The sequence below is a fragment of the Vipera ursinii genome (assembly GCF_947247035.1).
Source record: "Vipera ursinii genome assembly, chromosome: 2".
In the NCBI taxonomy this organism is placed as follows: domain Eukaryota; kingdom Metazoa; phylum Chordata; class Lepidosauria; order Squamata; family Viperidae; genus Vipera; species Vipera ursinii.
In genome coordinates, this window is record NC_139513.1 from 58,916,283 (window position 1) to 58,939,986 (window position 23,704).

The following is a 23,704-nucleotide window of genomic DNA, read 5'->3' on the forward strand; positions in this document are numbered from 1 at the left end:
ACTGCCCATTACTGGAGCAGGAGACTTTGGTCATGGTAATTCATTCTTTTGGCATCTCCTGCTTGGGTTACTGGTTCTACCTTTGAAGATCTCTAAGAAGGCCCACTTTGTTCAAAATGCAGTGGTATGCTTAAGTTATGCTACTACTTTTTGTCCTGAATTGTCTTCTAGTATGATTCCAGAAGAAATTAAAGATACTAGTTGATACCTATAAATGGGGTTGTTTACAAAACCATGTTTCTTCTGCTACTTTTGCCCATCCTACCAGTTCTGGGAGAATTAGCATTCTATGGGTCTCTTCTATCAAGTAGTGTCATCTGATAGGATTCGGGAACCATGCTTCCTGTTGAAGTGCCTGCACTGTGGAATAGCTTGTTGTCTGAGATTCAGATGGATCTCATTCCTGCTATTCTCTGAAGACCTTGGTATTGGGCCATTAGGTCAGAGGAGTCCATCTCTAGAAGAGGTATTATGATATGATGATATGAGGTGATTTGATATACGATACGATATTATTAATTACATCCTTGTTGCCAATATGTTTTTTTTGTTTTGATATGCATTGTTTTATGATTATGTATCTATTTATTTACAAAATTTATTTACTGCCCATCTTGTATCCAATGACTCTGGGTAGTTTACAACATAAAAACACTGGAAACCTTAAAATCATCCATTATAGAAAAAGAGCAGATAAAAATATTAACAGATAAAATAATGGAGACAAGATGGCAAAGAAGGGAGCCGGACACATGGGGGGGAGGGGGCGAGGGGAGGGAGGTGCTATTGAATTTTAATTAGTCAATCACTTCCAGTATGAAGCTCCCCCATTGGCTCCCCAAGCCATCTGCCAGAGCCAGGTCTTAAAGCTCTTTGAAACATCAAGAGGGTGAGAGTCAATCTCACCTTAAGGGGTAAGAGGGCAGGAGCCAGAGGGCAGGAGCCATGGCAGAGAAAGCTCTTCTCCTGGAATGCGCCAGCTAAAATTCCTTGGCTGACAGGATCCACAGTATGCCCCCTCTGCCAGCATGGGTGGAGCAGGCTGGTCTATTGGGGTGAGACAGTTCCTCAAGTAGACTGAACTCATACCATACGGGGTTTAAAGGTGACAAACAACACCTTGAATTGTTTCCAGAAGCAGACAGACAACCAGTGGTGTAACATGGGCCACTCACAAAACAGTGGTGTAACATGGGGCACTCTAGGGTCTCTAAGGAATTGCTGTGCCACCTTATTCTGTGCCAGCTGTACTTCTGAATGCTCTTCAAGGGTATCCCCATTTAGAGTGCATTACAATAATCCAGATGTGAGATGACTAAGGCTTGAGTGACTGAGTGCAGGGACTCCTGATTCAGGAAAGGCCACAACTGGCTCACAAAATGAAGTTGTGCAAATACTCTCCTAGCTGCAACTACCACCTGTCCTTCAAGCAGGAGTCCTGAGTCCAGGAGAAACCCCCCCCACATTGCGGACTAGGTCCATCTGGGGTACTGCCACCCCATCCAGCACTAAAGATGTTAAATTCCCGGATCTTGAAACTCCATGCACCCAAAGCCACTTGGTCTTGCCAGGGTTCACCCAAAGCCCGTTGTTCGCCATCCAGACCCTTCTAACCTCCAGACACCGTGAGAGGGCAGCCACAGCATCATTTGGGTCACAAGGGTGGAGATATAGCTCTGAGAATCAACAGCATATTGGTGATATCTCAACCCATAGTGGCAGATGATTTCACTCAGCGACTTCATGTAGATGTTAAAGAGGGGTGGAGAGAGTACCGAGCCCTGAGCACAGCACAGAATAGCAGCTGAGGGCTGGATTTCTCACTCCATATTAACCACCAATTGGGATCAACCTTGAAGAAGGAGTCGAACCAGTACAATACTATGCCACCCAGTCCTTGTAGCTGGTCCAAAAGGATACCACAGTTAAGGGGTTTTTTTATTTATTCAGACACTGCCCAAAGTTGTCAGGAGTTGAACCGTCACAGAAGGAGGAAAGGAGGAGGGAGGTCCCTACCTAAACTTTCTACAGTTCTTGAATAGACACCAAGGCAGTGATGGCAAACCATTTAGAGATCGAGTGCCCAAACCATAACCCAAAACTCACTTATTTATCGCAGTGCCAGGGGTGCATCAGCATTGTGGTTCCCTCAAGGGGGGGAGCAGGGAGGCGCCTCTGAGTGCTACCTCTGGCATGCAAAAACCAGGGCCGCAAAAATGGGCCACCATACTGCAAGGTGCAAATATGGCTGCTGCGGCGCCACAGGGTGCAAATACAAGGCACTGCACTAGGCAAGAATGAGACAGGGCTAGTGAGTATCACGCAGTCACTAGCCCTGCCCCATTTGCAGTACATGCATGCTCGTGGCCCCGTGCACGCACGCATGCATGTAAAATGCTTCCCCCTCCCTTTTCTTCCAGTCTGCCAATCAACAATGGTTGGTGACCTCTGCTCTACTTGAGCTTGCTAGTCGGCCACTTCGCCTCCTTTGTGCTGGGCAGGGCTCCTGCTCCAGGTGGCGGTGGCGGCCTGATAAACCTGCTGCTGGCGGCGGCACGTGTGCCAACAGAGAGGGCTCTGAGTGACGCCTCTGGCACGCATGTCAAAGGTTCGCCACCATTGCACCAGGGTATAAATACAACAAATGATTTAGTACAAGATATTTATTTATGTTTCTTCATTTGTTGCATTTGCATCCTTCCTATCTTCAAAGAGATCAAGGTGGCAAAGCCCATCCTCATACCATAATGCCATGAAGTAGGCTGAGTTGAGACAGAGTGACCCACCAAAGTCATATGGTAATCTCTGCAGAAGAGAGCGGACTGGGACCTGACTCTTGAGTAAGTGGGAATAGCATATTGGGCAAAGGTTCTTCTCAAGATCTTGACAGGTAGAGAGCCATTGCCTGTAAAATTGCCTGGCTCAGGGGCTCACTGGTCTGCTTCAGTGTGAGAAAGCTTTCCATAAATGGGCTTTACAAAGATGAATCGGTTTTTTCTAGGCCATATAACTGGCTTCCCATATTGCCTCAAGCCATGATTTTCTTTATATGATAATCCACCCTGACTGGATGAAGATAGCGCGTCCAATTGTAAACTCTGGTTTACACACCAGAACAGCTGTGCCATGAAATATGCTTAAAGAGGGGCAGGGAAAGTATCTTACTGAAGTACATGAATCTAGCCTATGTCTTATCTGACGAAGTGGTCTCTGCTACACAAAACCCAGAGCTTTGCTAATTGATTTTAGAGCAGTAGACTATCATGGCTGGAAATTATAACATTTCATGAACGCTTCAGCCGAATATTTTTCATTGTTAAAGTGTATGTTTTTTTAATTATTTCATATTGTCAAAATACAGTCTTCTTAGTCCTTTCTCAACTTTTTCTATTTTATGATGCACTCATTAGAAAATGAGTCTGTATTTGTGAGGTGGCTTAACAAGCAACATACTGATCTGAGCATGTATTTTCCCTACATTCCTTTCTTCACTTTTGGAGTTCAATTGCATAAGATTCCTCCTCAGAGACTTCTAGTTCTAGTAACACTTACTAGTAGGTGAAAATTGCACTATTTTTAGCACTTTTATAATACTGTGTTCCCTGATGCATTAGCAAATGACAGTTGAACTGAAATGAAGTATCAACAAGAAACTGCACTTTACGAGCTGTAACTGTTTGCCCCGAATGCCAGACTTGATAACTAAGTAAGGGCAGGAAGTCAATATCTGTAAATGTGGTGAAAGAGGGAAATAAAAATATGTGCTCTATTTTATCACTGGCCAACCCTATTTTTTTTCTGGGAAGGAAACATTGAGGCATGAAGTAACATATTTGACCAGTGAATCTAGCTTCTCCAATCAACTGTTGTTCAGCTGATTGGAGAAACCATCATGTCTAAAGCAGAGTTTATCAGAACAAGAACATGCCTCAAAAAACCTTGGGTTGATAAATGCTCTTCATCCATCCAGGCAGCCATGAGCAGAGTTTCTACAATTTCTAGTTGCTTTTGTTAAAATAAAGATTGTGTGTCATCTGGACTGACCAATCATGACTTCATACAAAACAGATTTAACTCTTCTTCAGAGGAAAACTAAGCTTCCATAATGATTTCCTGCATCTTCTGCCATGAAAATGTTCTTTTTCAGATAAAGTGCCAGAAAATACCCAGCATTCCAAATGTAGTGATCCAGTAAATCTATGAATGGGTAGAGGATACTCCCTTTTTCTTTTCAATTCCTTCCCGAATCATCCTTAATCAGAATTTGTCAAATTATGGTATTTTGTTTCCAATCATCTTGCAGTCTTTACAAAAGTTTAATCCAAAAACTCTGAATAGTACCTGACTGTCTACCCCTTGTTAAGTCTCCTCTGGTTGAGCTTGGCACATATAATGATTCTTGACAAAGGTGTTGTGATTCAGGGTCAGGCTGTGGGTTTGGGAGTTGGGTTGGACGACTCAGAGGAGGAGGGGGGGTGTTGAAGAGCTTGCTGAGGGGATTGGACAGCTTGATGAGAGCCCCCAGCAAGGCCCCTCTCATCTGGTCATGATGCAGACCCAGCTGTGTGAGCCTGACAGCGTGGATGAAGATGACCCACAGCTGGCCCTGTTCAAGGACGCCCGACGCAGGAGGCAGTCAGTCAGGAGTAAACAGAGGAAGGCAATGGGGCACCTCAGAAGGAGGCACAGAGAGGCCACGCCCTGAACTGTATTTAAGGGAAATGTGTGGGGAGGGCTGGTTTGCTGAAAGCAACCGCTCGGATAGTGTTTCAAAGCTCCTGTATCTTGGTTCGTGTCTTGTTTGTTTTTGTAGTAATAAATTTGGCAGACGTAATTCCAGCCTCTTGCTGGCACAGAACAAAAGGTATGGGAATGATTCCCTACTGCATTGTGGCTTACTTGCATAAAAGGTGAAATGGAAGGAACAAATGCATTTTATATAGGTTTGTTAAGATAATAAGAAGCTCAGCATGCTTTTTTTTACTTCCTTCCCCCCAAATGAGTGGGAAATTGTGCCAGTGGCATTTCATGTTTTGTTGCTCAGTTTTGTTCAATCATGATGGCTGTAAAGAAATTTCAGGTTTAAATAGGATGTGATAGATCACTTTCATGCCAGAAAGCTATAAGCTTTATATCTTACTAGAAAAATGGCAGGATGATGTTCATGATGATATTCCTTGCCACAATGGAAAACAGATCACTGATATATCCTATGGCATTTTCTGTTATATCACAGAATTCAACATGGCCATTTAAGGCTTTGAGATCAGCCTTGTCTTCAGTGTAGGAATCTAGCTGAAGCATTCCTGACAGATGGATCTGGACAGATCCAGTGAAGGGAATCCTATTGTCTCTCTGCTACAGAATCTTAGAAATCATACCCTTTAACCCTTCACCAATATGTTCTTTGTAAATAAATAGTTTGACTATAACCCCAATAGAGATAGTTGATAATTTACTCTGTGGGGACTGACCTAATTTCCTACTATTCAAATAAGGGAACAAGGAAAACAATATTTTCTTTAGCACTTCCTTAAGTAGATTGGAGGGTAAATTTTCAAATCAGCTTTAAGACAGCCTTTATTCCCATGTACGTAGCAAAAGCCAGCATGCTCTATAAGTCAATCATTTTCATTTTTATCTACAACCAACTGTGTTTAAATTAGCATAATCACAGAACATAAGAACCACAGATTTAAGTATAGGCATCCCCCATGCTAAGTACAGAATACGCATCACCAATCCAATCCCTAGTATCTAAAGCACTTATGTCATTTTTATATCTAACCACACAGACAGGCTTTGATCACAGACTTAAACTGTATAGGGATTGCTTTCATTGCAAAAAATAGAAAATGTTCTCTAATGATGTTGTATCTCCTGACCTCCTTTTTGGATTGCTCAACGTGTCAAGAATCCACTACCATATTGTAGTCTGTTCACTCGTCAGGCAGTAAATCTAGCAATACAAAATACTCTTGTACACAAAGAATGGAGTATGATGCTCTTTTTGATTTACCCAAGACAGATGCTGTGTGCAAAACATTCTGTTATGCTGCCACCCTGTGGCTATATGTGGCCAAAGGATACATGGAAATTATAGATGGAAGATTCATTGAGTGTATAAAACACTAAAAATAAATGAATGAAGATACTGCAGCCAACACATTGGTGGTTCATATTAAAATATGAAATTCAACCCAACTCTACCCTTGGGATGGGGATTCATGGTCTAGCAATGTCTCAATACTTCAATAACAGCCAGAACCACCACTGGAAAATTTCCCATATTAAAGTCAAGATTAGCAGGATCACTCAAGGAGCGATCTAGCATGGCTTCCCTAAAACTCTGCTCAACAAACATAAGTTAACCTTCCTGTTCTGAAGCTTTGAGAAGTGATTTCCTAGGCCCAATTCTGTTTTTAAAAACTCTGTATCAATAGCAAGACAAAATCTTTATTAGGATCAGCCTGGCATAAAGGGGGGAGGTCCTTCTCTGTGGGTGCCCCGGATTTATGGAATCGGTTGCCGGTTGAGCTCTGGATGGTGCCCGACCTTCGCTCCTTCCGACGCGATCTGAAGACACATTTATTTGAACAAGCCGGCTTGGCCTGATGGGGGATGGGTTGGGTTTTTATTGTCATTTTTAATATATGTATTTACTGTTTTTAGCTTGGGCATATGTTTAATTCTTTTTAACTTTTGTATTTTTGTATTTTTATATGTCTGCCCTGTTCACCGCCCTGAGTCCTTCGGGAGAAGGGCAGTATATAAATAAAATTATTATTATTAGTATTAGTATTAGTATTATTAGTATTAGTATTAGTATTAGCATTAGCATTAGTATTAGTATTAGTATTAGTATTAGTATTATTAAGAGTGAGTGGGCTTTCACATTCTCCAGAACTGTTTCCTAGTTCTCAAGCTTCATTTATTATTGGTACAGGTTTTCATTTTATAAACCATTAAATATTTGCAACAATTACTTCATCTTATTGCCCCCAAAGTTTTTGTCTTAATGGTTCAAGATCTGTTCTTCCCTTCAATCTGTCCCTCTGTAAATGCCAGCTAAACTGACAAATCTTCCTTTTCCTCATGCAAAGTGGAGATGAGTGGCAAATGTTACTTTTCTGGGCAATTGACTATTCAAATTCATTTACATCAACTCAGATATCAAATGTCAGAAGCTTTACTGCATCATGCAATAAAAGATTAATTACTGCAAGTATCATGCAAACAGCACCAGTGGCATGTTAAAAACCTCAGTGATGGCAAACTGGTGAGAGATGTGCAACTCTTGTCATCTGACAAGTGGTACTTATGCAACATCTGATGTAGGCAAAAAAAGTGCAGCTTGATGTTCCTGCACAATATCGTTTGCCCCCACCCCTTGTCCCCATCTACAGTATACTATGTTTATTCAGTTTGAATGAGAACTCTGTTTGTAGACTCTGTTTAGAATTTACTATAGAATTTATTGCACAGAAGATCCAGGTGCAACACCATAGAATTCATTGCACCTGGGCCTCCTGTTTGGCTATTGTTAGGAAGATCTTCTTTCTATCTGAACACTCACCTCTCGGTTTTGTAAAATAAGGAGGATTTTTTTTGAAAAAATGTTCAGAGAGAATAACTTGCTGTTGTCAAGCCTTTTGTACTGTACCTCCAAGTCAATCAATGACTTATGTTAGGGGTGTCAAACTCGCAATGTCATGTGACATGTCATGACGTATCGCGACTTTTTTTTCCATTGCCGGCAGTGGGGTGGGCGCGGTTTCAGCATGACGTATCTGGCCCACAGTCCAGCAGTTTGACACCCCTAATTTATGTCCTTCTGAAATGTCTGATTCTTCTTTGTTTAGTTTGTTAGCTATGTGGGGTTTGACAAAAGCACAAGTTACTCTCTCTAAATAATGTTTAATGCTGGTCTGAGGAGTAACTGTTGCTTTTGTCAAACCCCACATATCACGATAGATAGATGATAGATAGATAGATAGATAGATAGATAGATAGATAAGAGAGAGAGAGAGAGAGAGAGAGAGAGAGAGAGAGAGAGAGAGAGAGAGAGAGAGAGAGAGAGAGAGAGAGAGAGAGAGATGATAGATAGAGATTAAACCAGAGTCTCTTTAAAACATTTCCTTACCACAGCTCTTACATCTGGATTTCTTATTCCAACCATACTTTCTTCACATTTTCTTCCCAGTTTCTCACAATTTTGCTCAGTCAAGTAAAATGTTCTATCTCTGAAGTTCTGGGTCTAGCTATCAACACAGGAAATTATCCAGATTTCAATCCAACTTCTTAAAGGTCCCTCTGGTTGAATGGCAATGCACTGATAGGCTTTTAACTGCTTCTGCATAAAAAGGATTATGAGAGAGTTTTGGGGATTCAAGAAGAAATTTTATCAACTCTGGTTTCTCAGCAAGCTATCAGCATATGCTTTAGAAATTCTATTGTACCACTTCAAAAGGGATTTGTCATGTATTAGTGGAAGACTGATAAAGTTATGGAAAAAGTTTTGGTACAAAACAAATGTGTGTGTGTGTGTGTCTGTCTGTCTGTCTGTATGAACTTTTCATTTTAGAACACAGAAGCTGAGCTAATTTCTTTCCTTCCTTCCTCTTTTTCAGTTACTGTCAGTGCTTTTTTTGTAAAAATAATAAAAAAAAGCTGCCAGAACTCATGCACAGCTCCAGCTCGTCGAAAGCCCTTTACAGAGCAGGGGGAGCGGACCGCTTTAGATCATGTGAGCAGCATCAGCTGATGGATGCCATTGCCGTGGCTTTTGAGAGGGCATTTGTTCGGAGCCGGCATGTCTTCTGCCACCTCCTCCTCCTCCACCTTTGATGAGACAGAGGCTTCCTCCGGAGCCAGAGTGACCAAGGTGACGGTGGCTCTGCTGCTTTGGGAGTGCGCCTGGTTCCTCGAAGAGATTCAGTCCAAGAGTCAGTCCTGGTCCCTGGTGGCCAACATGGGAGTGAGGACAGGTGGCGGGGGGAGCCCCATAAATCAAGGCAGAGAAGAGAGTCTGCTTTCAGAGCCATGGAAGTGTTTCTGGGTCGACCTTCAATGCCCCCAATTTCCCCAGGCAGCTTCCTTTCACTGAGCCAGAGCTTTACTCACGCTGGCAGCTTAGAGTCAGTTCTTCCATTCAAAAAAAGGTACCGAAACGCCATTCCGTGCGTTCTATGACAAGGCTTTTCAACCAGTCATACGGGTACCACCTGTGGTACATTGGCACCTGGCAGGTGGTAAGCAACCATCCTAGTAAAGTGGTAGCAGGGGAGGGAATGAGCTGAATCGGTGGCAGCACCGCACAAGCCTGAGTGAGAGATGGCTGGAGCTGCAGGGCTGTCAGGGCTCAGTAGAAGTGCCAGGATCAGTGCCAGACTCCAGAAGAATTGCCAATCAGCTGGAATGTTGCAGCATCTCCAGGGTCTTGTGATTTACTTTCAGATGCTTGGCAACTGATTCATATTTATGATGGTCACAGTATCCCATGTCATGTGAAGTGACCAAAACCTGCTGCAACCATCCAGCAGATGGGGGAAATAAAAACCAAACACCCCCCACCCCACCCTCACTGCCAATCCTCAACAGAAATGCTCACAACAATGAAAACCTCGGACAGGAGGAAGAGCACCACCGGGCGGGCAAGCAGGTGTCTTGCTCGGCTGTGGCTTGGGGGCACTTTTTTCAGTGCCATTGTAACTTTGAACAGTCACTAAGCAAAGTGTTGTAAGTCGAGGACTACTTGTACTTCATCACTTTTTTCCTTTTTTCCCTTTTTTTGGGTCAAGTTTTTGACACCTTGCTAGGTGACTGTTGGTACTCGGATGTTGCCATATCCTAAAAGTGGTACAATGGGTGAAAAGGATGAAAAGCCCTGCCATAACCAACAAAACCCTGACACCTGCTTCACATATATTATATATATCACATATATATTGTATGTAACTTCAAACAGTCACTAAGCAAACTGTTGTAAGTCGAGGACTACCTGTACTTCATCACTTTTTTCCTTTTTTTTTTTTTGGTCATCAAGTTTTTGACACCTTGCTAGGTGATTGGTGGTACTTGGATGTTGCCATATTCTAAAAGTGGTACAATGGGTGAAAATGTTGAAAAGCCCTGTTCTATGACAAAAAAGCACTAGTTACTGCAAAGGCAGTTACTCAAATGTACAGTATATGTTCCTATAAGGATATGCAATAGCCTTAAGATGTCCCATATCAGTAGTGAAATATTGTTACTATACTGAAATGAAACACTAATAATTAATAACAAACTCAAAACTCAAAAACATATATTGAAACATAATGAAATATGGAGGGCAAGCGCAAAATTATATTTTTTAGTTCTGTTCAATAATTGTCATTAGATTCTTTTAAGATGTTCCAACTTCAGATTATATTTGTGTTACATAAATGTCATAATAAAAATTGCAAATTCTTTCAATGAGAAACACAATGAAGGTAGAACTAAAAATACAAAAAAACATAAGCTAATAAGTAATCAAATACTGACAAAGGTGATAAATGAACCAAATAAATGCATCAAATGAAAACTATAAAACCCATGGCATGAGAGTTTTTAAAAATGAAATAAATAGAATATTAAACATACATAAAATGCTAAAAAAGAGGGGGAATTAAACAACAAAATCTTGCGCATACAAACATACCCACAACTTTAAGGAAACTTAAATTTTAAATAAGTTATTCAATCACTTCATTTTAATGCCCCTCCTGGCCATGAAAGAAACATTTTAATGAATTTAATAAACATTTTAATGAACTCATTCTTCCTTCCTAACTCTCAGATTAACTGATTTGGCACTTGACTTTATTTGCATTATGATAGGATGAGACTGGAGTTGAATGCCCAACAATAAGCATTAGCTGAAATGTGCAATAACCTCTAGTAGAGCCTTTCTAATTAACAGACAATTTACTTGCACTCATCAGTTGTTGTCAAATCTTCCAGAAGAACAACAGGGAATCTTAGGTCCCGCAGTCACATATAACCTAGCCACTCTTTTGGAAACCATCACTATTGCTTAAAATCAGTAGGATGGATTCTCCATATTCCAAGGCAGCAATAAACTAACTGATATGGGCCTACAAAAGGTAAAGACATATTAGAGTTGAGTTGGATTCCTGGTTGCATTCAAGCAACTTTCTTGGCATTATAGAAGTGCTTTGCAATGGAACTTTTCCCCCCTACCTACTTGTAATCTAATTTATGGTTCTCAGATACAGGTAGTCCTCGACTTACTACCACAATTGAGCCAAAAAATTATGTTGTTAAGTGAGGCATTTGTTAAGTGAGTTTTGCCCCATTTTACGACCTTTCTTGCCACAGTTGTTAAGTGAATCATTGCAGTTGTTAAGTTAGTAACATGGTTGTTAAGTGATTCTGGCTTCCCCATTGACTTTGCTTGTCAGAAGGCCACAAAAGGTGATCACATGATTCCGGGACACTGCAACCGTCATAAATATGAACCAGTTGCCACGCATCCAAATTTTGATCCCATGACCATGGGGATGCTGCAACAGTTGCAGGTGTGAATAATGGTCATAATTCATTTTTTCCCGTGCTGTTGTAACTTTGAACGGTCATTAAATAAACCGTTGTGAGTATACACATTTAGCAACAAAAACAAGCACTAAATGTTATTCTATTATTTTTTTATTTTATGAAGAATATTTATGATCACGTCTACATTACAACCAGTTGGGCATAGCGATTAAAGTACTGGGCTAGAGGCCAGGAGATTGTGAGTTCTAGTTCCTTTGGCAGAAAAACTGACTGGGTGACTTTGGGCTAATCGCATTCTCTTAGCTCAACCTACCACACAAGGGGTTGTTGTGGGAAAATAACAGGATGGAGCTTTATGTATAACACCCTGAGCTGCACAAAGTGAAAGTGGGATATAAACCAAATAAATAAATAAACCCAACAGCTGGTTTTGTAAAGGGTTGTTGGTTTTAGCTTAGTGTGGTATAAAAACCAAGCCACATAAAAACCAAGTTATCAGTGGGTTTAGGCACCATCCAAAACTGCATCAACTATAAATACCTTAAATATAACATCTTTATGATATTTGGAAGTCCCATAGGATCAGGCATTAGGTATAATCTGAAACTGTACCATTATAACTGTTGGCATGGCAACAATTGTGATATATTCTGTTAGCAGTTCCCAGGCAATAGATTATATGCATATGTACCTTTCATTCAGGAAGATCAAAAAAACCCCTGAGGTCAAGTGGAGTGAGAAAGAGAAAGAGAAATGAACAAACAAAAAATCTGGAAGGAAAAAGCATCAAAGTCTTACATCTCAAATGGTAAGCAACAGTTCCAAGTATAAGAAGTCTTTCCCTGGCCTATTAGTGGGGAATGGCAGGAATTATCCTCTAATACAAGGGTGCCAAACTGCCGGCCTGCGGGCCCGATGCATCATAGTAAAACTGCGCCCACCCCATTGCCGGCAATGGCAAAAAAGTAATGATACGTCACGACACGTCACATGACATTGCGAGTTTGACACCCCTGCTCTAGTATATCTGAATGACTGATAGCAAGGTTGATATAAAATAGAAAGTCTATCAGAAATTCCTCTATTATGTGCTCTTTTAGACCCAAACACAAGGGAGGAACATACACACATGCATTCAAATGTACAAAAATACATGGAAGTATGCAAACATACCCATCATGTTTTCCCCTTTGGGAGTAATCAAATGTAGACAAGAAATAAATTAAACATGTTAAAGCTAAACCTTATTAAGCCTATGGTTGTCACCAGGTATGACGACAGATATTATGCCCCCCATTATGACTTTGATTAATTAAAAGATTTACATAACATTTTTAGTACTACTAAATTATTGGTCCCAGAGATGCTGTGTAGAACATTTTCTAAACTTGTTTAAAGTTTCAAACTTGTATGAAGTTTGCTTTTCAGGCGTTTGTTTTAAAAATGGAGTAGCAAGGATTTCATCTCTTTTCCCAACCTTTCCCAACAATGTAGCCAAATATCTATGCAGATTTAGAGATGACTGCGCTAATTGGAAACATACTTAGTAGCTTCAGAAAGTTTTCCATTTCAGTTAAAAAAAACCCTCTACAACTCATAATATTCTAGGCATATTCTAATTTATGCATGAGATGCCTCCCTTACAGACAAAATAAGGATAATGAAATATGTTGCCATTACAGCACTGTGGTATCTTTCCAGTTGCCCAAATATCATTTTTCTATTGTGACAATGTCCTAGTGAAAATCTTTATCATGTTTGTCACTGATTGCACCTAGATTTGGGGAAAGAATTCCAAGTATGAACACAGAAAATGAATCTTGAGTGACATGTTCCACTTCATGGTTTTGTATGTTGTAAGAAGTTTGTCAACCAACTGAATGTAGTTTGGTGCCAAAAAAATTCTCAGTGGCATTCTTGAATAATTTCCAAACATTTTTTTTGACCCCACTTAGCTTTTCACACCTCTTGTCACTGATGACATATCTGATTTGTGGACCAATAAAAAGCCCTCCTTAATCTTGGCATCAGTTAGAAACATCTGTCTCAAAATAGCAAAATCTTCACCTTCCTTGTTCATCATTTTCACATTTTTCATCTGTCTAAGTTTACGTGAAGCAGAGGCAAAAAATATTTTTGCTGGGTCAGCAAGTGGTTCCTGTTTTCAATATAATGCAACTCTCTTGCAGGGCTGTCCCATTCACATATGTAACAATTGTACCAGATATATGTGTGCTGCATTCCAAGCATCAGAGCCACTACTTTTAGATCTCACAGATATTCCAGTTTCACTTGGTGTACTTATGTTTCAACAACAGTCCCATGTTTGTGTAGGCTTCTTTCATGTGTATAGCATATCCAAAAGGGACTTAAAGGTATACAAGTAGTCCTCGACATATGACCACAATTGAGCCCAAAATCTCTGTTGCTAAGTGAGACATTTGTTAAGTGGGTTTTACGCCATTTTATGACCTTTCTTGATAAGAGTTGTTAAGTGAAGCACTGCAGTTGTAAATTAGTAACACAGTTGTTAAGTGAATCTGACTTCCCCATTGACCTCAAGTGTGTAAGGCTACACTTGGAATACTGCATCCAGCTTTGGTTGACATGATGTAAAAAAGATGTTGAGACTCCAGAAAGAGTACAGAGAAGAGCAACAAAGATGATCAGGGGACTGGAGGCTAAAACATATGAAGAACAGTTGCTGGAATTGGGTATGTCTAGTTTAATGAAGAGAAGGGCAAGGGGTGACATGCTAGTGTTCCAATATCTCAGGGGCTGCCACAAAGAAGAGGGAGTCAAGCTATTCTCGAAAGCACCTGAAGGCAGGACAAGAAGCAACGGATGGAAACTAATCAGAGAGAGAAGCAACCTAGAACTAAGGACAAATTTCCTGACAGAACAATTAACCAGTGGAACAACCTGCCTCCAGAAGTAGTAAATCTCTAACACTGGCAGTTTTTAAAAAGAGACTGGACAGCCATTTGTCTGTAATGGTATAGGGTTTCCTGTCTGAGCAGGGGGTTGGACTAGAAAACCTCCAAGATCCCTTCCAACTTTGTTATTCTGTTCTATTCTGTTTGCTTGACAGAAAGTTGCAAAAGGGGACCACATGACCGCTTGGGGTGGCCTTTTGCCTGCTGGTCCTGGGTGTGCTCTACCACCTCTAAGCGGGGCTTTCTAGCTGGCCACTTCACCTCCTTCGTGCTGGGCAGGCCTGCAGCTCTGGGCAGTGGCCTAGTGGACCTGGGCAACATGGCTGTTTGCCGCTGGCCGCAGCCATTTGCCACCTAGCACGTCACACCCAATGCCACTGCCATGAGCCCAGGAACAGGTCGGGCGGAGGTGGGGAACTGGTATACTGGTTTCTTGCCATCGCCCGGCTTGTTCCGTGGCCTCATGGCAGCAGCATTGGGCAGGAGGTGGCAAACAGCTGGTTTCAGTGCGACACGGCTGTTTGCCACCTCGCGTATTGCACCCAATGCTGCTGCAATGCGGCTCAGCCGAAAGTGGCCATGGAACAAGTGGGGCAGGTTCCCCCCTCACCTGCCCATTCAGCTGCAGCAGGGGTCCTCAAACTTTTTAAACAGGGGGCCAGTTCATTGCACCTCAGACTGTTGGGGGGGGGACAGACTATAGTTTGGGGGAAAAAATGACCCCGGGAGACTGTGGTCATCATAAATAAGAGTCAGTTGCCAAGCACCTGAATTTTGATCATGTAACCGTGGGGTTGGTGCAACGGTTGCAAGTGTGAAAAAAGGGTCAAAAGCAGGATTTTTTTTGTCATAGAACACTCAGAACAGAGTTCCGGCACCTTTTTTGGGATGGAACCTTATAGGGTAGGCAAGGCGGGTTGTGTGACGTGTGAGTTCCGGCACCTTTTTCTTTTACAAAATAAGCACTGGTCATAAGTCACTTTTTTCAGTGATGGTGTAACTCCGAACAGTCAGTAAATGTTGAGGACCATATAATACAGGGGTTTTCAAACTTGGCCCTTTTATGACTTGTGGACTTCAACTCCCAGAATTCCTCAGCCAGCTTTGCTGGCTGAGGAATTCTGGGGGTTGAAGTCCACAAGTCATAAAAAGGCCAAGTTTGAAGACCCCTGATATAATAGATTGAATTTCAGGTTATCTTCGCGATTAGCAGCCAAAAACCTAGAAGGAACATCCAAAAGTTTTCTGGAAGCAAAAATTTTGTCGTCCGACCGACGTATTCCTTCGATCGTGCCTCGAACATTTATTTATGCCAGGCAGAGATACAATAAGGTAGAAGAAGCATTTTTAAAGCGGGGCAGTCGACTCTCCTTTTCCTTCAAAAGCAATAGCCCTTCTGCATTTCTAGCTCTATACTCCTGAGACCAAAAAAAAAAAAAGATGAGGGGGTGGGAAAGGAAGCGTCAAAGCGACAATTGACGCCAGTGGCCATCCCAGAGCTCTCAGCCAATGGAGTCTTCCCAGCGCTGACTTCCTCGGTGAAGGGGCGGAGCAAGAGAGAAGAACACCGGAGGGATTGTCGCTTCGTGGATGGTCGGGCGCTCTCGGGGCGGAGGCGAGGCGGCGTAGCGATGGTTTACATTTCGAACGGTGAGAAGCGGAGATTTTTGACGGAGGGGGAAAGCCGGCATCCCGGGGAGGGGGAACGTTCAGGTGTCTCCGCGTTCGGTTTTGCCCGGCTTTGATCCCGAGGGAGAGCGGGAGCGTAGCAAAGGCGCAACACAGCCTGGTGGGACAAGCTTCAAACTGGCCGCTGCTACCTTCCTCTTGGGCAGGGGTCGGCAACCTCGGCTCTTTTATGACTCGTGGACTTCAACTCCCAGAATTCCTGAGCCAGCATAGCTGGCTCAGGAATTCTGGGAGTTGAAGTCCACGAGTCATAAAAGAGCCGAGGTTGCCGACCCCTCCTCTTGGGTACCAAGTTGGGCTGGAGTCCACCCAGCGAGACGTACTGAAAGGAACTCCTGGGGATCCGCTGGTGAAAAGGTCACTCTTAAAGGGGGGACCGCTCTGTCTGCAGTATCCTGTCCTTTTTATTAAATGTCTGTTTTTTTTCTTATTGGTCGCTTCTGGAACTATAATTATTATCCTGATCAACGAAAGGAATGGGTGTGACTGGGTTTATAAACAAACTTTGGATTAATAATATTGTAAGATCAGCTCTTTTGTATATATGATTATTGCCACTATTTTTCCAAAATAGTCGTAAATTGTCGTTCTGGGTTGTAGGACAAGTTTTGGATAACCGGAGTCGGGCTCCATGGAGTTTGTCATCTATAACTGACTTCTTCTGGGGAATAGCAGATTTCATAGTTATGTTGTAAGTGAAGTTTTTCCCTCAAATTAAAAAAAACACACGAATTACACAATTTCCCTTTGAGACACTTCAAGCCTGAGTAGATTATATAATTGATGTATTTGCATATTTGTATTATATACAAATGTATACAGTTATATACTTAATTACTTACTATAACTTACTTACTTATAACTATTAATAATAATTATTAAAAATAATTATTAATTACTTACTTATAACTTATACAGTTATATACTTACTTAATATAATTGATGTATATATAATTGTATATATAATTGATGTATTTTACAGTTAAATTTATTTAGCAAAACTTACATGGAGTAGAAGGATCTCATTGCTCTTGTGGAGTTTTTGAATAAAATTGATAAAAGCATATAATCAATGTCAAGAAAAAATGTAAAAGGAAATTAAACACAAGGCTGAATTTTCAGCAATAATTTTGTAAGATTTATAGAGTAATTTAGATATATACAAATAAATACATAGAGTTTCTCTATGTACAGAATTCCTTGTATAATAAGATTTTTTTTGAAAAAAACTTAACAATTTTTGGAGTATCCTTGAATATCAGGAGAAAGCTGAACTAATAGTTGTCCCTCAAACTGGATAGAGCTTGTAACAACTCTGAATCCATATTTAATTAAAAGACCAGATGAATTAAATAACTTTAAAATGAAATTTCTAACATTCCTAATTTCTAATATTCAAAAATGTTGGCTGTTCCTTAAAAGGTCAGGCTTCGGCCATTAGGCAATGTGAAAGTGCTTCCCAGCCTTGATGAGTGATGAGAAACAGCAGTGGAGACAAAGAATTGGGCAGTGTGGCTTGGGTCTGCATTTCGTGACAATTGTTTTCTGATCCAGGTTCATATTTCCTCATGAACAACAAAGTATAATCCATTTATATATGGAATGTAATGGTAGTATTATCTTGTCCTCCACAGGCAGTGAAATGTCTAGTGCTGGCATATGACCTATCAGTTTTCAATACCATTTAGATGTTATATAACGCCCTGTGCGTTCCCACAGAGAGGGCCTCCTCAGGGTGCCACCGGTCAGAGAGTGTAGATTGGTGGCCCCCAGGGGGAGATCTTTCTCTGTGGGCGCCCCGGAGCTATGGAACCAATTACCGGTTGAGCTCCGGACAGCGCCCGATCTTCGCTCCTTTCGCCGCGATCTGAAAACATACCTGTTCAAACAAGCCGGCCTGGCCTGAGGGGGGATTGGTGGGGTTTTTACTATCATTTTATTGGGGTTTTTATTATGTATCAACTGTTTTTATGGGCATGTATTTAATTACCTTTTAATTTTTGTAACTCTGTGTTTTATTCTTGCCCTGTACACCGCCCTGAGTCCTTCGGGAGAAGGGCGGTATAGAAATATTAATAAAATAAAATAAAATAAAAAATAAAAATATATATTCTAGGTTTTTGGACATTTTAGCTATTCTTTTTCAATTCAGCAAATGAAGAAATGGATGATGTAGTGAAACATTAAATAGTTCCATCCAGAAAGAGCTATAGGTTAACTAATGCTGGGATCCACGAGTTGTATTATATATTAACTATTGTCCATTGTCACACAGTATTGGAAAATTGTGGTTTTATATAGGATAGTTAAGTTCATTATTTAAGCCTTGCGTTATAAAATTAATTTAGCTGATTGTGTCACATTTAATTGTCAGCTTATAAATTTTGTATTTGGTTTTGAGGGTTCAGCTAACAACATTTTATTTTCAGTTCTATTTCAATCTATTTTTGCATTTGGAAAATAAATTCAAGAGCAACCAATTGCTTGATCTTTAGCACTGGTTATTTTTAAAATGTTGCACATATTTCTAGAAATACTGAATATTTCAGATCTTTCTTATTTCAGTTAACAGATTTTCATTTTAGTTTTCAGAGCATTATTCACCCAGATTTGAGGAGAGGCTACACATCTTCCTCTTCTTCAAGATATGATGATGGAAGAGGGTACTGCTTTTTTTTTGCTTTAATTTATATGACATACAATGTGAAAAATTGGAGTGCAATGGTTAAAAGTCACTGTATTTTTCAGGATTGTCTACATATTTATAAAGCTTAAGCTCTTCTCTATATCTCCATTATAAATTCAGTTTCCACACTTAAGTATACTTGAGTTTGAGTGCAAAAATGATAAAAAATGCATTGTTACATTCATCAGATTATGTCTTTTAAGATGCAGAGCTAAATTCATGAAAGATCGGGCTACACAATTTTGTTTGCTTGCTTCCTCCTGCCAGGAGAATTTCAACTCTGTTCATGGATTGTTTGTCGTCATAAGTTTATAGGAAGTCTTCATATAACTATCGACCTCTCCAGAGTTGCTTATAATCAAGTTCTGGAATTTTGACAGATGCACATACTCCCATGATCACGTGTTCAATTTTGGATGCTTGGCAATTGGCTGCATTTATGGCCCTTTTGGTCACATAACAATTTTTGCTGCTTTTTGCCATTTTCTGGTATTTACTTCCTGTTTCAGCAAAAAATGCCCATTGAAGAAAGCTGCTGCATTAACTTAGTGACCCATGGCAAAAAAGATTATAAAATTGGGCTGGTCAAGTGGTGACTTACTTAATGACTGCCACAATTTAAGACCATAACGACAGAAGAGAATATTTGTAGCTTAGGGATCCTTGGCATTCTCTGAGCTTATTTTTTCAGGCTCGATTATGGTTGTAAGTCACTACCCTGTCCTTAACTCTGATTTTTGAAATTTATTTTCTAATGAATCAGTTATAAATCATGAGTTATTTGGGTTTATCCCGTTTTGGAAAAGAAATCCCTGTTCTTGTCTAATTCAAAATATGTTATATGTTATATCCAAATATAATCATACGTGTTAACAGGTGAATAGCACAAATGACTGTACACGTTGTTCACATTAAAATCAGTTTTCAATCTACATTACTGTGATGCCCAAATGTGGCCACAGAAGTGAGAATTACTGCTTTTTAAATTGATCTTTGTTTCTCTTAGGCCTCCAGGATTTCCTCGTCGTAGAATGGGTCGAATAACCCACTTTGGAGGTCCAAGTCCCCCACCAATGGCTGGTGGCGGATGAGGAAGGTAGCCCATCTTTTTCTTAAGATGCTTTGCCCAAAAGTCACATTTGAATTCAGCTCAGAAAAATCATAATACTAGAATAATCTTACTAGAATAATTTTGCAGGATTTAAAATACTTATAGACCAAGTGGCTGAGCTTTTCTGTTTCATTTTTATCCTTATTCAAAAAGGCAAATGTATATTATATAAAATAAGATTTGAGATTAGGAAAAATGGGAATGGATCTATCTTATATGTATAATAGCCTATGTTTCCTAGTATAGATAGTCCTTGTTTAGCGACTGTCTCATACAATGGCCATTTGCAGTTATCATGGTGCTAAAAAATAATTTTGCAACCCAATCCTTGAATTTGTCTTCTTCACAGGTCTGTAAAGCAAAGAAAAGCTGAAGTAGCAGAGTTGCAGTTTCACTTAACAACTGCTTTGCTTAACAGTGGTCCCAGTGGTGGTTACTAAACAAGGACTACCTGTAATATATTCAGTAAAATAAATTGACAAAGAATTGCATGGTACTCCCTTTCATTCTCCAACCATCCCCTGCTGCAGTTTCCCGATTTTGGCCACTCTGTATTATATACTTTTGAGAAGATGTAGAAATATACCGCAGGTACACTGGCAAGCACTGAGTACCATGATGTTCACTGAATTATATATTACCCTTGTTAGAAAATGACAGTATTTGGGATGTACTTAAAGCTCTTCAGTAAACAACACTGTTCTAAAATGAAGGTTACTCTTTAATCCGGTTCTAAATTGCTATCATGCAATGTTTATCTTTTACAATCAAAGAAACATCAATTTAGTTTTAAGTGAATTTACATTTGAGCAACTTTTGTGAGAGAATGTAATGTACAAACTTTTCTTTTTTTAGAATTGTAAAGATTAGTTATACAGATAAAAACTAATGCAGATTACAAAAAGTAAAATAATAAAAATTAAAAATAGAAACTAGAGAAAAAAAAGAAAAAATAGACGAAAAAGAGCAAGAATATAGCAAAGAAAAAGAAATAGAAAAGAAAGTAACTTCCCCCTTTGTCACAAGTATAAACTTTTTTTTACCTATCATTTTCTCTAAAAATACAACAAACTATCTTCATTCTACATCTCATCTTTTATCTATAAACTGAAAAAATCTCATTATCAATTTACATTTGAGCAATTGTTTTTATGGGAGGGAGGGCAAAGAAAATCTTATATCAGAACCATTTATTAGACTTCTTCCATTATGGAAATTTTCATTATTCTATTCTATTACAGTAGCATAGCTAATTCACATTGAATACCCTAATATTCAGTTACATTTCAAATAACATTGGAGATTCAATTTAAGTATATTTCAGTTAGCACTAATATTCTACTTAGAAGTGTGTAAGATCAATGTGATTGTTTATCTCCTTTGAAAGTTTACTATCATAAATTAATATTTGAAAGACTTTCAAAATAGATTTATCAGAAAGGATGTAGAAAGTGTATTGCTATATAAAGTAAAGTAAGTTTAGAATGGCCTTTTCAGGTTCTGGAAATATTTTATTAGATAACAGCTACCAGTAACTCTGAAAAGAAAAAAAACCTAATACCTTAATCAATTTCTCTTTTCTTTCTCCATAGGTAAATGCCTGCTTTAAGAAGCAGGCATAAGACAACATATTTGCACAACTAGAAGAACCTGATCAAGAATGCAGCAAAGGGATCTGTCTGAAGGTTGCAAATGTGTGTCTAGGTGATTTGACTGCTCTGTGAATCAGCAGAACAATGAAGTTGTACTGGGAATTCCATTTTCTAGGATCCAGTGTAACTGAAGTGCAGTTCTATTAAATGCACCTGTTTACTATCTGTTTTAAGCCTTTTGTATAGCTGATGGATATTTTGTGGTAGTTGTAAAGTTATGGAAATATATGACTTTGCAAAATACTGAGTTGGAATCATTTAATTGTTATAAATATATTTTAGAATTGGAAAAATTGTGCACATGGAGACTTAAAAAAGGATAATCTCAGAATATGTATGTTAAGATCAGGAAGAAACCGCTACAAGCTTGAACAAGTAACATCCCACTGGATCTATATACCTTAAAATGCTTTTGGTGAGATTATTACAAGTTCAAATTCTTTTTTTTTAATCTAATTTTAATCCGCCCTAGCCGCCACCACCACCACCACCCCAAGGTATCTCAGTTATTTTTTAAGGGAAATGGTGTCTTGTGTTTTGATTGTGGCTTAGTCAGCAAACCATCTATGGACATCTAGCTAATTCAGAACTATAATTCCCATTGTTTTTCCCCATAAGCTACACCCATTATCTGTGTTCCTTATAGGTTATGACCTGTTTCATTTTGACCTCTCAATTGCCATGTTAAATCCCAAATGTAAAAGCTGACCTTACACTAATTTATGTATACAAATAAATTTATAAATAAAAATACATTCATCATGCTCGTTAAACCCTCACACTAAATCCCAGTAACTCCACTTATTTGCAAAACCTATTGCTATCCAAGAGTTTTAGACTTCAACTCAGTTCCCCTTAAGTGTCGATCTGTTTATGTATGGGAGTCAAAGTCCAATTTATTTATAAGCACCATTATACGGGTGAAGGTCTAAAGGGTTTTCAGCATGAAATTTAATTCAATTTCATGCTGGAAACTCCCTTCTAAAAATTTTATTTCTTAAGTAAGTTTCTTTAACAGAGTAGTATATTCTGAGATTTTTCTGTATTTTTCTGCCAGCTTCTGTATATTGCTCTTTTTTATGCTGAATATTGTATATGACTTAGTGTTTAGAAGTTGACTGGATGTATATAGAAAAGGATGCTGCTGGCAAGTGATGGAATATAGTAGTATTGCATAATGATTAACTATATTTAAAAGTGATATAAACCTGATTTTAAAAGGGACCATTAAAGAGGCTGGATAAAACATTTAAAGAGTGCTTTGCAAAATAGAGTGGCAAAAATAAGGCTGGTGCCCCCTGCCTCTGAAGTGCTAAAGTCATACCTACATCCTTGAGAGAGCTGTTCCAAAGACTGCCTCTGGCTGTTTGCACACGCGGGTGAAGGTACAGCTGTGCCAGCAGTCCCAATGGAAAAATGTCTGCATACAAATACAGTACACAGGTGGTCAACCAGGAAAGCAACCTAGCAGGCTTTCCAAAGGAGACAGCTGTTTTTTCTGCTTTAAGAAATGAGCTTTGCTGTGTTAGTGCATTTGTAAAACATTTCTTTCATATGTGCTGTACAGCCTTAGGAAACTTTAATAAATTTCAACAAAGATCTTATAATTTTTCTCTTCTCTTTTTAAATATGATGATAGAGTTAAGGGTGTAGATGCCATTCTTTCAGGAATTCTTTGTTTTTTTCTTCTGTGGCTTAAAAAGTGAAGCAGGGGACCTGGTGGGTGCTATGGGCATTTTAGCAATAAGAGGTGAACTGGCTTGAAATAATGACTCAACAGAAGAACAACAGGGATTTTTTCCCCCTTAAAACTTGCAAGAAAAATCGTGTATTTTTCTAAAGGCAGAAACTACATTATTTGCTCATAGCTGGTTCCTATTATTAAAAAAACCTATCTTGGGTGAAATACCAAAAACCCCCAAAATTCAGGTATTTGTGAATAGGGATGTCCCAAACTTTCTGTTCATGAGCCATTTCATGCACAGAATTAACATGGATACAAGTTTTAATTATACCTGTAACAACATTTTGTATTTGTGAAACAAAGTTTTGTTCTGGGTGGGAGGGGAAATGGGAAAAGTGAAAAAAA

The 23,704-nt window shown here is 39.5% G+C and overlaps 1 protein-coding gene across 1 annotated transcript; it reads left to right on the forward strand.

The window, feature by feature from the left end:
• The first annotated feature begins 15,976 nt into the window (after positions 1–15,976).
• On the forward strand, positions 15,977–23,216 carry SELENOK (selenoprotein K). Its single transcript, XM_083352662.1, has 5 exons — positions 15,977–16,127; positions 16,767–16,857; positions 18,752–18,829; positions 19,859–19,948; positions 21,556–23,216. The coding sequence occupies exons 1-4, from the start codon at positions 16,109–16,111 to the stop codon at positions 19,941–19,943; spliced, it is 273 nt and encodes a 90-aa protein (XP_083208788.1). The 5' UTR covers positions 15,977–16,108; the 3' UTR covers positions 19,944–19,948; positions 21,556–23,216.
• The last annotated feature ends 488 nt before the right edge of the window (positions 23,217–23,704 follow it).

Excerpts from the sequence above, each read along its gene's own strand:
- SELENOK (XM_083352662.1), top strand. Across the intron at positions 16,858-18,751 it reads GCAGATTTCATAGTTATGTT|TTTTCAGAGCATTATTCACC; the intron begins GTAAGTGAAGTT and ends TTTTCATTTTAG. Across the intron at positions 18,830-19,858 it reads AGATATGATGATGGAAGAGG|GCCTCCAGGATTTCCTCGTC; the intron begins GTACTGCTTTTT and ends TGTTTCTCTTAG.